Source organism: Carcharhinus amblyrhynchos, chromosome 4, assembly GCF_965287045.1.
Source record: "Carcharhinus amblyrhynchos chromosome 4, sCarAmb.v2.hapA, whole genome shotgun sequence".
Lineage (NCBI taxonomy): Eukaryota > Metazoa > Chordata > Chondrichthyes > Carcharhiniformes > Carcharhinidae > Carcharhinus > Carcharhinus amblyrhynchos.
In genome coordinates this window covers 127,953,129-127,967,839 of record NC_137327.1, presented here as the reverse complement: position 1 = coordinate 127,967,839, position 14,711 = coordinate 127,953,129, and the positions used below count along the sequence as shown (strand labels likewise).

Genomic DNA, 14,711 nt, shown 5'->3' with positions numbered 1-14,711 from the left:
CTGGGTCAAAGTCACTTTCATTTTTTCTTTGCCCCGGTGAATGTAACACCCTAACCTTAACACTGAGAACAATTACTAACAATCCTTGCTGCAAAGTTTAACTATATACTGATAATTTCTATTCGAAAATTTATCATCAACAGTAATACCCTATAACCACTGGGATTTATGGTGTGAAAGAAAGTCATTAGCGCATCAGTCTAGCATTGCCTCTTTACTCAGCAAGAGCTATGAATATTCTGATGCGTTAAATAAATTAATACTATTTAATTTAATAATTAGAAGTTAAAGAAATACAATGGATTTGTGTCTTCAAGAGACCCCATGTGATCTACAACTAGTGAATTGCTTTTGAAGTGTAGTCACTTCTGCTATGCAAGAAAAGACAGCAGCCAATGTATACACAGCAAGATCCCAAAACCAGCAAATTAGTGAATGATCAGTTAGTCAGTTTTTTTCCTTTTTCAAGCAGATTTATCCATTTTGTCAGTTTGGCGTCAATTCTTTTATTTAAAAGTAGAAACAAATTTGCTGTCATTAGCTGTTGGACTACACCTTGCTCTCTTTTGATCATCGACAGTCGAGTTGTTGGAATTGATTGCGCTTGCCTGATGCTGTGTAAATGGCAATGGTTCTCAGTAACACAGGTCAAGTGTATTGTTATCCGCTGTAACTTGACCACAGCTACGCCGAAGGCACAAATAAATGCTGCTTCTTGGTGTCAGCTTGTCTTGGCTCATTGCCCTTTCATCTTGGAATCGGGAAGATTTGGGTTCCTGTCCTGCTATGGACTAGTAAGCAGATTATAGCCTTGCACTGCTAAGGGAGTGCTGCATTATCAAAGTCTTCTGGATGGGGCATTAAGCTAGGATCCATTTGCCTGCTTGGGTAGGCATAAAAAAATCCCAAAGCAATCTTCAAAAAGGAACCAAGAGGTTGATTTGATTTATTATTGTCACCATGTATTAACATACAGTGAAAAATATTGTTTCTTGCGCGCTATACAAAGCGTACCATTCATAGAGAAGGAAATGAGAGAGCGCAGAATAGTGTTAGTCATAGCTAGAGTGTAGAGAAGGATCAAATTAATGCAAGGTAAGTACATTCGAGCCTGACAGCAGCAGGAAAGAAGCTGTACTTGAGTCGGTTGGTACGTGACCCCAGAGTTTTGTATCTTTTTGCCGACAGAACAAGGCGGAAGAGAAAATGTCCGGAGCGCATGGGGTCCTTGCTTATGTTGGCTGCTTTGTTGAGACAGTGGGAAGTGTCGACGGAGTCAGTGGATGGGAGGCTGGTTTGCATGATGGTTTGGGCTACGTTCATGACTTTTTGTAGTTTCTTACGGACTTGGGCAGAGCAGGAGCCATACCAAACTGTGATACAACCAGAAAGAATGCTTTCTATGGTGCATCTGTAAAAGTTGGTGAGAGTCATAGCTGACATGCCAAATTTCCTTAGTCTTCTGAGAAAGTAGAGGCATTAGTAGGTGTTCTTATTTTGAGTTCTCCTGGTGCCTCCCCAGCCAATGCCACCAACAACAGATAATCTCTTGTGGACATAATTAGGATTTTAAAAAATACAACAATTTTATTCAACTTTTTACTGAATTCTTCCGTGCGGTGCAGTCTTGACCTTGGTACATTTTTTGTTAACGGTCTGTTCCCTGTTCTCTCGCCAGATCCTTCTCGCTGGAGCAGTTCGCATAGCGGACAAGATTGAATCTGCAAAAACCTCAGTTGTGGTCCACTGCAGTGATGGCTGGGATCGGACTTCACAGCTGACAGCCCTGACCATGCTAATCCTTGACAGCTACTACCGAACCATCAAGGGATTTGAAGTGCTGATTGAAAAGGAGTGGCTCAGTTTTGGACACAGATTTGCAGTCGTGAGTAACTGGAGGGTATAATGCAGTTAGGAGCAAGCAAGTCTGACTCATTTTGCTGATTATATCATTTAAAGAGTGTGAATTTTACAAATCTAGAATTGGGTTTAAGTCTCACTCCAGAGACTTGAGCATGTAATGTAGGCGGACACTGCCGTGGAGAAATGAGGGACTGTTGCAACATCAGAAATATCATTTTGTTTGAGATGTTAAATGGACAAATTATCTCCCCTCTCAGGTGGATATAAAGGATGCCATGGCAGCATTTCAAAGAGGAGCTGGGGAAGTTATTCGCTGGTGTCCTGGACAGCATTGCTGTTTGTGGCTGATTGCTGTGCCCAGTTGGCTGCTGCATTTGCTACATCGCCACAGTGACTATGCTTGAATTGTATCGTAAGAAGTGTCACAACACCAGGTTAAAGTTCAACAGGTTTATTTGGAATCACGAGCTTTCCGAGCGCTGCTCCTTAATCAGGTGAGTGGAGATTAGGTTCACAAACAGGGCATATATAGACAAAAAAAGACACAATTGCAAGATAATGGTTGGAATGCGAGTCTTAACAGATAATCAAGTCTTTACAGGTACAGACAGTGTGAGCGGAGAGAAGGATAATCACAGGTTAAAGAGGTATGAATTGTCTCAAGCCAAAACAGTTAGTGAGATTTTGCAAGCCCAGGCCAAATGGTGGGGGTTACATGTACCAAGGTCCTGGTTGAAATAATTTACACCTCTTTAAGCTGTGATTATTCCTCTCTCCATTTGCATTGTCTGTACCTGTAAAGACTTGATTACGTAAAAAGACTCACATTCCTTGCGATTGTGTCTCTGATGTTTATATGCTGTGCTTGTGAAATCTATCTCTCCACTCACCCAGTAAAGGAGCAGCACTTCAAAAGCTCATGATTTCAAATAAACCTGTGGGACTTTAAGCAGTCTCACAGCACCAGGTTACTGTGCCCACCCCAGTCCACATCATGAACCGTATTGGCTGCAAAATGCTCTGGGCGTTCTAAAGTTATGCAATATGCAGGGGAGGTAATTATAAGACAGATGTCAGAGGTAGGTTCTTCACTCAGAGGGTTGTAAGGGCGTGGAATGCCCTGCCTGCAGCAGCTGTGAACTCGCCAACTTTAAGGGCATTCAAATGGTCAGTGGATAGGCATATGGATAACATTGGATTAGTTTAGGTTAGAGGGTCATTAGATTCGTTCCACTGGTCGGCACAACATCGAGGGCCGGAGGGCCTGTACTGCGCTGTTATGTTCAATATGCTATATAAATGCAAGCCATTCTCTCTTGTCCAGAGAATAGGACATGGCGATGAGAACCATGCTGATGCTGACCGATCGCCCATCTTTCTTCAGTTCATTGATTGCGTGTGGCAAATGACAAAGCAGGTAGGAGTTTCCTTTGTACAGCTGCAGCAGTTGGGTTGTTAGTATTAAGTGATAATTGTATGTGTACCTTCATGCCCCTTGATGGGGAGGTGATGGCTTAGTGGTGTTATTGCTACACTATTAATTCAGAAACTCAGCTAATGTTCTGGACATCCGGGTTCGAATCCCGCCATGGCAGATGTAGGAATTTGAATTCAATAAAAAAAATCTGGAATTAAGAATGTAATTGTTGATTGTCGGAAAAACTCATCTGGTTCACTAATGTCCTTTAGGGAAGGAAATCTGCTGTCCTTACCTGGCCTGGCCTACATGTGGCTTCAGAGCCACAGCAATGTGGTTGACTCTCAACTGCTGTCTGGACAAAAGCAACAAGGGATGGGCAATAAATTATGGCCATCCAGCGATGCCCACGTCCCATGAATAAAAAAAACACTTACTGCTTTCTGTAACAACCCCTTAACTAACACAGATTATCCAATCATTTATCTTATTCCTGTTTATGGCAGCTTTCTATGCCAGGCTGTCACATTTCTTCCCTTACAACAGTAACTACACTTCAAAAGTAACGTCAAGTGTTTTGGGAAATTCTGTGGTGGTGAAATATCAATACAAATGGGTTGGCACAGTGATCAGCACTGCTGCCTCTCAGTGCCAGTTCAGTACCAGGCTTGGGTCATTGTCTGCATATTCTCCCATTTCTGCATCAGTTTCCACTAGGTGTTCTGGTTTCCTCCCACAGTCTGAAAGATGTGCGGTTAGGTGCATTGGCTGTGCTAACTTCCCCCTCAGTGTTTCTGAACAGGCGTTGAAGTGTGTGGCAACTAGGGGATTTTCACAGTAACTTTATTGCAACGTTAATGTAAGCCTACTTGTGACTAATAAATAAACTTTAACATTTTTCTTTACCTTCCTTTCTAGTAAGGCGTAATAATAGCTGAGCTATTACTGATGCATTGTGAGGATCAGAGACTGTGTGGTCTTTACTTCGCCTCTCAAACACTCATTCTGTTCAGTGGTATTGTTCCTTTGAATCTGTATTCCTGTCATCTGTGGGTGGCTGCAGTACTTGGAATGTTCTTTTTCTTAAAATGCTGATTAACTTCTCTTGGAGGATCATTCTTTGCGGTTTTCCTTGTTTTTTTTTTGGGGTATCCTTTCTAGATGCCCGAACAGGTACACTGGCTGAGATCTCTGTGAATTGTTATTTAATGCAAGCTGCAGAATCTGTGATCAGGAATGTGAGATGTGAAGCTGCTATTTATAGAGTTGGCCATTTTAAGGCTCTCCAGTCTTTGTTCATGTGACCCATGAGTGACTGAATAGAAATGAGGCCTTTTTTTAATTAATCACTTTGTAATTGTACGACCTTTTTTCTCTTGAAACCCTGGGTGGAATCTTATGCTGTTCCCATGGCATGTTTGGTGGCAGGGGTGCATTTAATCAGATAGGAGGCTGTTGGTTGGGAACCTGCCTACTTGAGGATCTCAACCCACTGCTGCTGGTATTAACCCAGAGGCAGGTGAGCGACTCCCCATTTGAGGAGTATTATGGACAATCCCTGATCTGTTTGCTTAGGGCTCCCAGAAGAAGAGTGGTTGGAGAGAGTCCCATGTGTAAAAGGTACCTGATTGAGGATTCTAGCATCAGGAAGTTTGGGGGAAGAGGGAGGGGACGGGGTGGGGGGGGGGGGGCAAGCCTGCTGAAAACCACCCCCAATGTCAAGACCCCACCTGCACCTGCATGATCCCCTTACCAGTCATCACTTGGCTGTGCCTGGGTCCCTCACCAATCCAAGACCTCAGCTGGGAGTAGTGCTAGCCACTTGTTACCGATTCCCTAGCTAGAAGAAATTGTCTTGTCCTATCCTGATGATTATCTTAAAAGATGTGTGGGTTTCCTCCCACATTCAGAAAGAAGTGCTGGTTAGGTGCATTTGAGCATACTAAATTCTCCCTCAGTGTACCCGAACAGGCGCTGGAGTGTGGCAACTACGGGATTTTCACAGTAACTTCATTGCTGTGTTAATGTAAGCCTACTTGTGACTAATAAATGAAAAAAAGGCTTTTTTTTGACTTGTCAAACAAATGCACCATCGCATCATTCCTTTTTAAATCACACTCATCTAGAATGTAGCCATTCCAGTTGCATGTGGTTAGCCATTTATATTCATCATTCCCTCAGTTATCCAGTCTTTCCATTTTCATTTCAAGTCCTACAAGACTGAAGACGAAGCAGAGAATGCTGGAAAAGCTCAGCCTGTCTGGCAGTCTTCAGATGAAGAATCAAACAGACTTAAAACTTTACTCTGTTTTCTCTCTCTCCCTATGGACACTGCCAGACTTGCTGAGTTTTTCCAGCATTCTCTGTTTGTTTGAGATTCCAGCATCCGCAGTATTTTGCTTATTTTAGACTGAAGAGCAAGTTGCCAGCTGTGTCCTGGTGTTGTAAACTGCAGCTATAGCATGAACATTTGGCCTTCAAAATAAGAAGTAGATGGACACGTAAAGTCACTCGATTTTATTTTCATGCATTGATTGTAGTCAAGGGAAGACCTTTGTGTTAGTTTGGAGATGATACAAAACTGAAAGCCGTTGGTTATCTTTCCAGAGAAGAGTAAATGAAAATAGTCACTCGGACATAAAACATATTAACTGTTGCGTAAAGTATCTGTGATTCACATCATCCCTTTCCCAGGCCAAGAGAGCAGTTGCAAAATCCATTCCTAGGCTTCTGAATGTTATTTTCTAACTGGCCAGCAGGTGATGCACAAGAGCAGTCTTGGTGACTCATCCATCTTTGTTCTTCTATTCTGCGTGATTGTCCATCTACCCCTCCAGCAGCACGGTGGCACAGTGGTTAGCACTGCTGCCTCGTAGCGCCAGCGACCCGGGTTCAATTCCTGGCTTGGATCACTATCTGTGTGGAATCTGCAAGTTCTCCCCGTGTCTGCCTGGGTTTTCACCGGGGTGCTCCGGTTTCCTTCCACATCCAGAGATGTGTTGGTTATGTGCATTGGCCATGCTAAATTCTCTGTCGATGTACCCAAAGAGGCACCAGAGAGTGGCAACTAAGGGATTTTCACAATAAATTGCAGTGTTAATGTAAGCCTACTTGTGACAGTGATAATTAAACTTAAACCTGTCTGCTTCAGGGTCCATCCACTGATCTACTTTTCACCCGCCCCGGCACATGCCTCTGTCACTCTCCCACTGCCTGGTTCTGACTGTTCCTTCCTCTCTGCCTCTGGGTGGCATTTTCCCATCTAAGTACAGGAGCGGGTGTGAAAATCTGTGTTTTCCCGCTGGTTGCAATGGCAGGTTTTAACGCTTATTGTCTTCTACCCACCGGAAAAAATGTTGACTCACGAATGGTGAAGTCCGGAGTCACTGGCAATGGATGGCCTCCCAGTGCCCTGTGGTGTCAGTCCATGGAGAATGTGGCAAATGTGAGTCACCAGATCCTCGGACATGCAGAGATATCAGCAACACTGTCTCTCACTCATCTATGTACGAGACACGTGAAATGTGTATACCCCTTCAGTCTTGTGAGACACCCAGGCACCATGCTTCTCTTATCCTCATCTGCTGCATCTGGAAGGAGCCCGTGGCTCCAGTGGGTTTAGCTCCTCCATTGGATGACCACTCACAATCTTCTCTGCCTTCTTTCCTGTGATAATGCAGATGACAACAAGTCCAGCCTCCATCTTCCTGAAATTCTCCCCTCTGAAGCATCAATGAGAAAATAAATTAATCAGCATGAGCCTCCATAGCTCCTCTTTCTGTAGATTTACAGCGTGTGACATTGGGTTTGAGAGATTGGATCTGCTCTTATTCGCCATGGAAACCCTAACCAGTGCAAAGGACATTTAATGGCATACCACCACCACCACCTTTTCCTAACACACCACCACCCCACCCCACGTGCCTGGCTGCTGTGTGAGCTAGGATCCTCAATCATTGCACTGCCATGCTATATTCTTTGTGATATTCGTGAGGTCTAATATACATTGAAGATCTATGATTATTGGAGGTGGCTTAGAGACTTCTCATATGTAAGCTTGCCAGCACCAGTCTGTAAACTCCTGCTTTAAAGATGCATCTGGCAATTATCCAGTTGCCAGTTTGGACTTGTTATTGTCGTGTGCAATTGGCATGCTGCGAACAAAAGCTTAAAGCAAGAATTTTCTTACTGTCATGAGTGGTTGTTTAATTGAGTATGAATATGCTTCATTGTTTCAGTCTCCTGATTCCCAGCATTGTCACTGAAAAGCTCCTAAACTATCTCAGGTGTGTATCTATCTGTCCTTGCTACAATCCCCATGGTGCCACTCCCCTCAAAACCACCCCCCACCCCTAGGATTCAAGAGGCTGCTGTTCTGGGAGCACAGTAAAAAGTCTGACAACACCAGGTTTTAGTCCAACCTATTTATTTGATAATATTCTCACAAGCTTTCGAGGGGTTACCCTCTTCGTCAGGTGAATGGAGAGTTCTGGCCTCAGACAGAGCATATAAAGCACAGACAGTTTAGAGATTACTGATTAAAATGCGAATCCTTACACCTAACCTGCTGTTCAAGACCTGAAGTGGCTGACAATGTGAGTGGTAGGAGCACTGATCACAGTTTAAAGAGATGTGTATTGTCTCCAGACAGTACAGTAAGTGAGGTTTTGCAAACCCAGGCAAGTCACGGGGGTTACAGATAGTGCGACATGAACCCAAGATCCCTGTTGAGACCGTCCTCATGTGTGCGGAACTTGGCTATCAGTCTCTGCTCAGCGACTCTGCGCTGTCGTGTGTTGTGAAGGCCGCCTTGGAGAATGCTTACCCGAAGGTCAGAGGCTGAATGCCCGTGACCACTGAAGTGTTCGCCAACAGGAAGGGAACAGTCTTGCCTGGTGACTGTCGAGCGATGTTCATTCATCCGTTGTCGTAGCGTTGTGGGAGCAGCCATGGCCTCCTCTGGCTGGTAGCTTTTGGCAGTGGGAGTTCTCTTCTTGGGTCCTCAGTCTGGAGGAAGGCTCACCACTGTCTACCTGATTGCTTGATGTGTGGAAGGTACAATGATCTTCCTGCTCAGAGTTAACATTGGGTGGGGGGGAAATGGAAGGTTCAGCCTCTCGTCTCTGTGTCTCTTTTTCTATTCCCCTCCCACCTCATCCATCCATAAAAATAGGTAAAGTTAAGGGTGGGAATACATTGTAAAGGAAAAGAGTGACCAGAAGTCAGAGTTTTACCATTCTGTGCCTCGGAGTGCTGGAATTCCTACAACCCTTATCACCTCCCTTCCTTAGCAATGTGTAAAGTTTAGAAATTGTTCTCTGATCATTTTCTTACATCTTGTATGTCTGTACCATTTTTACCTCTAGTTTCCTGCAGCCTTTGAGTTTAATGAGCTCTTCTTATTGACCATTCTGGACCATCTGTACAGCTGCCTGTTTGGGACATTCCTTTATAACTGTGAACAACAAAGAGTGAAGGAGGTATGTTAAGTATTTGACCTTTAACGTTTGTAAGATATTTACTGACAGACACCATTGGAACTCAATTTTCACAGTCTCTGTGCTATTTACATTATTACTGGTAGCAAATAACGTACACAGCAGGAGGGTTATTTGAAGAAAGGTGAATGACTTACTCTCAGCAATCAATAACTCTGTACTTCCACTGTCACCAATGCTGTCATTGAATACTTTGCTGAGATAATGAACTAAAATGATTAACATTATTGTTGTGCGACTTGCTATAGAATTTAAAGTGCAAATAGGAAAGAATTTCACGGCTCTGTGCTTTTCCATCTGTGGTGAGAATTACCGTTTGTGATATTGGAATTTGAAGTGTTGATTTGTACACGCTGTAACTGCTAATAGTGTCCATTGAACAAGGCCAGGTTACAATCTAACCCTGCTGTACCTTGTTCCTGTTGCTCCAGGAAGTGCAGACAAAGACTGTCTCCCTCTGGTCCTACATAAACAGCCAATTGGAGGAGTTCACCAACCCATTTTATGTGAATTACGAAAACCACGTGCTGTACCCAGTGGCCAGTTTGCGGCACTTGGAACTGTGGGTTAACTATTACGTGAGATGGAACCCAAGGATGAGACCTCAGGTAAGATGGTTATAAAACAAAAGAACATCCTGGAGACCAAAGCATGAGAGTTCCTTTCTTTCCATTTGTGGAAATGCCCCTGTAAAACCTTTTAATTCCTCTGCTTTTGGCGTCTTTCGAGTTTGTTTATTTCTGCTCTCTTTATACCACGGGTCCTTTGTCCCCACCCCTGTATTTCTTACCATCTACCATACAGTTCAAGAAGGGTAGAGGAACCTGTCAGCTTTAACTCTCTTGGTATCGCCTGCTCCTCTTGGGCAGAAGGTTGTGGTTTCAAATCCCACTCCAGAGACTCGGGCATGTAATTAAGGCTGACAATCTTAGGACAGAACTGAGGGAGCACTGATGTGTCAATCTTTGGACAAGACACTAAACTGCCCTCTCAGGCGGAGTAAAAGATCCCCTTCCACTATTTCAACATAAGAACATAAGAAATAGGAGCAGGAGTAGGCCTTCGAGCCTGCCCCGCTATTCAATAAGATCATGGCTGATCTGTCGTGGCTCAGTTCCACATTCCCGCCCTCTCCCCATAACCCTTAATCCCCTCTCTTATCAAAAACTCATCAACCCGCGTCCTAAAAATATTTAGCGAGGTAGCCTCCACCACCTCAACGGGCCGAGAATTCCAGAGATTCACCACCCTTTGAGTGAAGAAGTTCCTCCTCAACTCTGTTCTAAACCGCCCCCCCTTTATCTTGAGGCTGTGTCCCCTAGTCCTACTATCCTTTCTGAGCGGGAAGAGTCTCTCCACCTCTATCCTATCCATCCCATTCATCATCTTATACGTCTCAATGAGATCTCCCCTCATTCTTCTAAACTCCAACGAGTACAAGCCTAGTTTATTCAGCCTCTCCTCATAGCTCAACCCCCTCAACTCCGGTATCAGCCTAGTAAACCTCCTCTGCACTCCCTCCAAGGCCAAAATATCCTTGCGTAAGTACGGCGCCCAAAACTGCACATAGTACTCCAGCTGCGGCCTCACCAATGCCCTATACAGCTGCAGCAAGACCTCCCTACTTTTATATTCAATCCCCCTCGCTATGAAGGCCAGCATCCCATTCGCCTTCCTGACCACCTGCTGCACCTGCAAGCTGGGTTTTTGCGACTCATGCACAAGGACCCCGAGGTCCCTCTGCACTGTCGCCTGCTGCAGTTTTTCTCCACGTAAGTAATAATCCTTCCTACCATTATTCCTACCAAAGTGGACCACCTCGCACTTGCCAACATTAAATTCCATTTGCCAGTTCCTGGCCCATTCACCCAGCCTATCTAGATCCTTCTGTAGACTCTCCACACCCTCCGCACAATTTGCCGTTCCACCAATCTTGGTGTCATCAGCAAATTTCGACACCATACACTCGGTTCCCTCCTCCAGATCATCTATATAAATGGTAAAAAGCTGAGGCCCAGCACCGACCCCTGGGGCACTCCACTAGTCACCATCCGCCAATCCGAATAGCACCCATTGACCCCCACTCTCTGCCTCCTATTTGACAACCAATCCTCTATCCACGCTAACACCCTACCCCCAACTCCATGTCCCTTGACCTTCTGCAATAACCTCTTGTGAGGTACCTTGTCAAACGCCTTCTGAAAATCCAGAAAGACCACATCCACCGGCTCTCCTCTATCCACCGCCCTAGACACATCCTCATAGAACTCCAGTAAATTTGTCAGACACGACTTCCCTTTAACGAAACCGTGCTGCGTCTGCTCTATCAAGCAATTCCCCTCAAGATGCCTCGCTATTTCCTCCTTGATGACGGATTCTAACATTTTACCTACAACTGACGTTAAACTAACCGGCCTATAATTCCCTGCCTTTTGCCTGGCACCCTTCTTAAACAACAGCGTAACATTAGCCGTTTTCCAATCTTCCGGCACTTCCCCGGAATCCAGCGACGTCTGGAAAATAACCACCAAGGCATCCACTATCACCTCTGCCATTTCTTTCAGAACCCTCGGATGCATTCCATCCGGTCCTGGCAACTTGTCCACAATCAGCCCCTCCAGTCTCTCGAGCACTGCCTCTCTAGTAACAGTAATGTCATTAAGACCCTCCAGTCCTACCACCTTTTCATCTCTAACACCCGGCAAATTATTCACGTCCTCCTCCGTGAAGACAGAAACAAAAAAGTTATTCAAGACCTCAGCCATATCCCCATCCCCTACCACTAAGTCCCCCTTCTCATCCTCTAAGGGACCAATGTTCACCCTAGCCAGCCTCTTCTTTTTTATATATTTATAAAAACTCTTGCTATCCTTTTTTATATTAAGCGCTAGCCCAGCTTCATAGTTTCTCCTACCCTTCTTTATCAACTTCTTTGTCAATCTTTGTTGACATTTAAACCTCTCCCAATCCTCTTCTCGCCCACTACTCTTAGCTACTCTAAACGCCTCCGCTTTTAACACTTTCCTTCACCTCCTTCGTTATCCACGGCTTATTACCTCTCCTCCTACTGTCCTTTTTAACCATCGGAATAAATTTCTGCTGAGCACCAAGAAAGATCTCCTTAAAGATCCTCCACTGCTCCTCAGCAGACCTACCTTCCAACGCACTCCCCCAGTCCACATTCGCCAATTCTTCTCTCATCCTACCGTACTCCCCTCTGTTCAAACAAAGGACGCGTGTCCGGGAACCCACTTTCTCCTCCTCCATCTGCAAATAAGAGCAGAGAGCTCTACTCGGTGTCCTGACCAATATTTATCCTTCAGCCATCATGACCAAAACCAATTATTTGACCGTTATCTTATTGCTGTTTATGAGAGCTTGATTTACACAAACTGGCTGCTGTATTTCTTACAACAGTGACCACATTTCAAAAATTCTTCATTGGTGGTACAGCGATTTGGGACATGCACAGGGACCTTGGTTCAATTCCAGCCTCGGGTGACTGTCTGTATGGAGTTTGCATGTTTCTCCCCTGTGAGTTTGCTCCCGTTTCCTCTCACAGTTCAGAAATGTGCGGGTTATGTTGATTGGCCGTGCTAAATTGCCCTGGGGGACTGACATATTAAATAGGTGAGGTTACTGGGATAGGGCCTGGGTGGGATTGTTGCTGGTGCAGATTTATTGGGCCAAATGGCCTCTTTCTGCACGGTAGGAATTCTGTGATTCTATAGAATCATAGAAACCCAACAATGCAGAAAGAGGCCATTTGACCCATTGAGTCTGCACCAACCACAATCCCACTCCTGCCTTATCCCCATATTCCTACATATTTACTCACTAATCCTGCTAACCTATGCATCTCAGGACACTAAAGGACAATGTTAGCATGGCCAATCAACCTAACTTGCACATCTTTGGACTGTGGGAGGAAACCCACACAGACACAAGGAGAATGTGCAGACTCCACATGGATAGCGACTCAAGCTGGGAATTGAACCCAGGTCCCTGGAGCTGAGAAGGGCAGTGCTAACCACTGTGCCACCATGCCGTCCCATGCTTATGTTGAGGTTGTACAAGGTGCTTTATGAATCCCAGTTCATTTGTTCAGTTTTTGTTTTCCCCTGTTTTCCATGTTCAAAGGTTAATCATATCTTTTCCTTCATGAATCAAACCTTAAAGTTGCTATTTTTGTTCTATTTCTGCTTAATCCCACAACGTCCCCATTCTGTTTCTTTACTGCCTTCTTCACCCTCAGCTGTTCTTTCAGTTTGAATTCTCAGTGGCTTTCTCTTGATCTTTCTCACATCACCTTCTCCCTCTCATCTTTCCTGTTCCATTTCCTGTTGGTTTCTTACATCCTTCAGCAAATATTTCTCCCTAATCATAATCTTCGTTAAAAATCAACATACAACTTTTCAGCAGAAAACGTCAGTTGGAAATGCATTTCTATCCTCGGTAGATATTCAGATCAACAGAAATGATTGATTTGCTGGGTCACTGGACCCAGTTACTGGAACTGAAGTGTGATGAGGATCTGTGCTAATTGTGGTGTTGTTGAATAATTAAATCCCACATGCATCCTCTATTGCTATCTATAATTAAAAAAATTAGCAGTAATCCTAATGTTTATATTCATTATGATTTAGAAACTGTTTAGATACTGTTGAATATTTGGGGTGTTCTTGGTATCAGAGATATAGTTGGATACCTTCTGAATATTAGCCACATAAAGACAATGAATGGTTTCTAGGTATTGGTAACCTGTTGGAATTCGGGGGGGGGGGGGCACTGATAGTCATTTAATCCTTCAACTCCTTTTCCTCATGTTTCTTATTGGCAATAGCAGTTATATCTGAAGTTATATCTATGCACGGTGGCACAGTTGTTGCACTGCTGCCTCACAGCACCAGAGACCCTGGTTCGATTCCCAGCTTGGGCCACTGTCTGTGCGGAGTCTGCACATTCTCCCTGTGTCTGCATGGATTTTCTCCAGGTGCTCCGGTTTCCTCCCGCAGTCCGAAAGACGTGCTGATTAGGTGAATTGGCCATCCTAAATTCTCCCTCAGCGTACCTGAACAGATGCAGAGTGTGGCAACTAGGGGATTTCACAGTCACGTAATTGCAGTGTTAGTGTAAGCCTACTTGTGACTACTAAAAATAAACCTTAAGACTCAGCACAGGCTAATGTCCGAAAAGTAGTATCAAAGCATTACCATTACACTCTGGTTAGAAGGACTGTCTCCGTGTAAATGCTCCCTCGCCTGCCCCAGTTCTGTCACATAGGACAGTGCCATACATCAGTCCTGTTCAAATCTCTGAGCTCGGGAAATCCTCCTTATTCTTAATGCAGCAAAGTCTGTGGAGACATCGACTTTCATTGTCTAGCTATCATTTGAACCATGTGTGTCCATTCAAGTGACGTCAAACTCTCAAGCAATTAGTTTCCTGTGTTCCACCCAGTACTGGGATTCAACATTCCCATATCAAGCAGTGAAAACCTGGTGGTCTTTGAACACAGGTGTCTTACCTGGGATTTAATGCACTATTGTTTCCTCCACTCTCTGGGAGATGTTTATCTCTCTGTTCCCATACAGCAGATGACTGCATGGTGCCACTGTGATTAGCACTGCTGCCTCACACTGCCAGGGACCTGGGTTTGATTCTCTGCTTGGGTCACTGTCTGTGTCGAGTCTGCGTGGGTTTTCTCAGGGTGCTCCAGTTTCCTCCCACAGTCTTAAAGATGTGCTGGTTAGGTGCATTGGCCATGCTAAATTCTCCCTCAGTGTACCCAAACAGGTGCTGGAATGTGGTGACCAGGGGATTTTCACAGTAATTGTTAATGTAAGCTTACTTGTTGAACTAATAAATAAACTTTTAAACTTTAAACTGTTCTCACACTTCACTATGCTGCTGCTGAAATTACTTTTGTAGCC

The 14,711-nt window shown here is 44.5% G+C and overlaps 1 protein-coding gene across 7 annotated transcripts in view; it reads left to right on the top strand.

Annotated features, from left to right (window-relative positions):
* LOC145342336 (phosphatidylinositol-3-phosphate phosphatase MTMR1-like) overlaps window positions 1-14,711 on the top strand; it is a 69,742-nt gene that overhangs the window by 42,959 nt on the left and 12,072 nt on the right. For all 7 annotated transcript variants that reach the window (XM_080187835.1, XM_080187832.1, XM_080187833.1 and 4 more), the window contains 4 exons: window positions 1,679-1,885; window positions 3,188-3,280; window positions 8,647-8,760; window positions 9,210-9,386. In XM_080187835.1, the coding sequence (XP_080043961.1) occupies window positions 1,679-1,885; window positions 3,188-3,280; window positions 8,647-8,760; window positions 9,210-9,386 (591 nt within the window). The remainder of the gene's footprint in view (window positions 1-1,678; window positions 1,886-3,187; window positions 3,281-8,646; window positions 8,761-9,209; window positions 9,387-14,711) is intronic.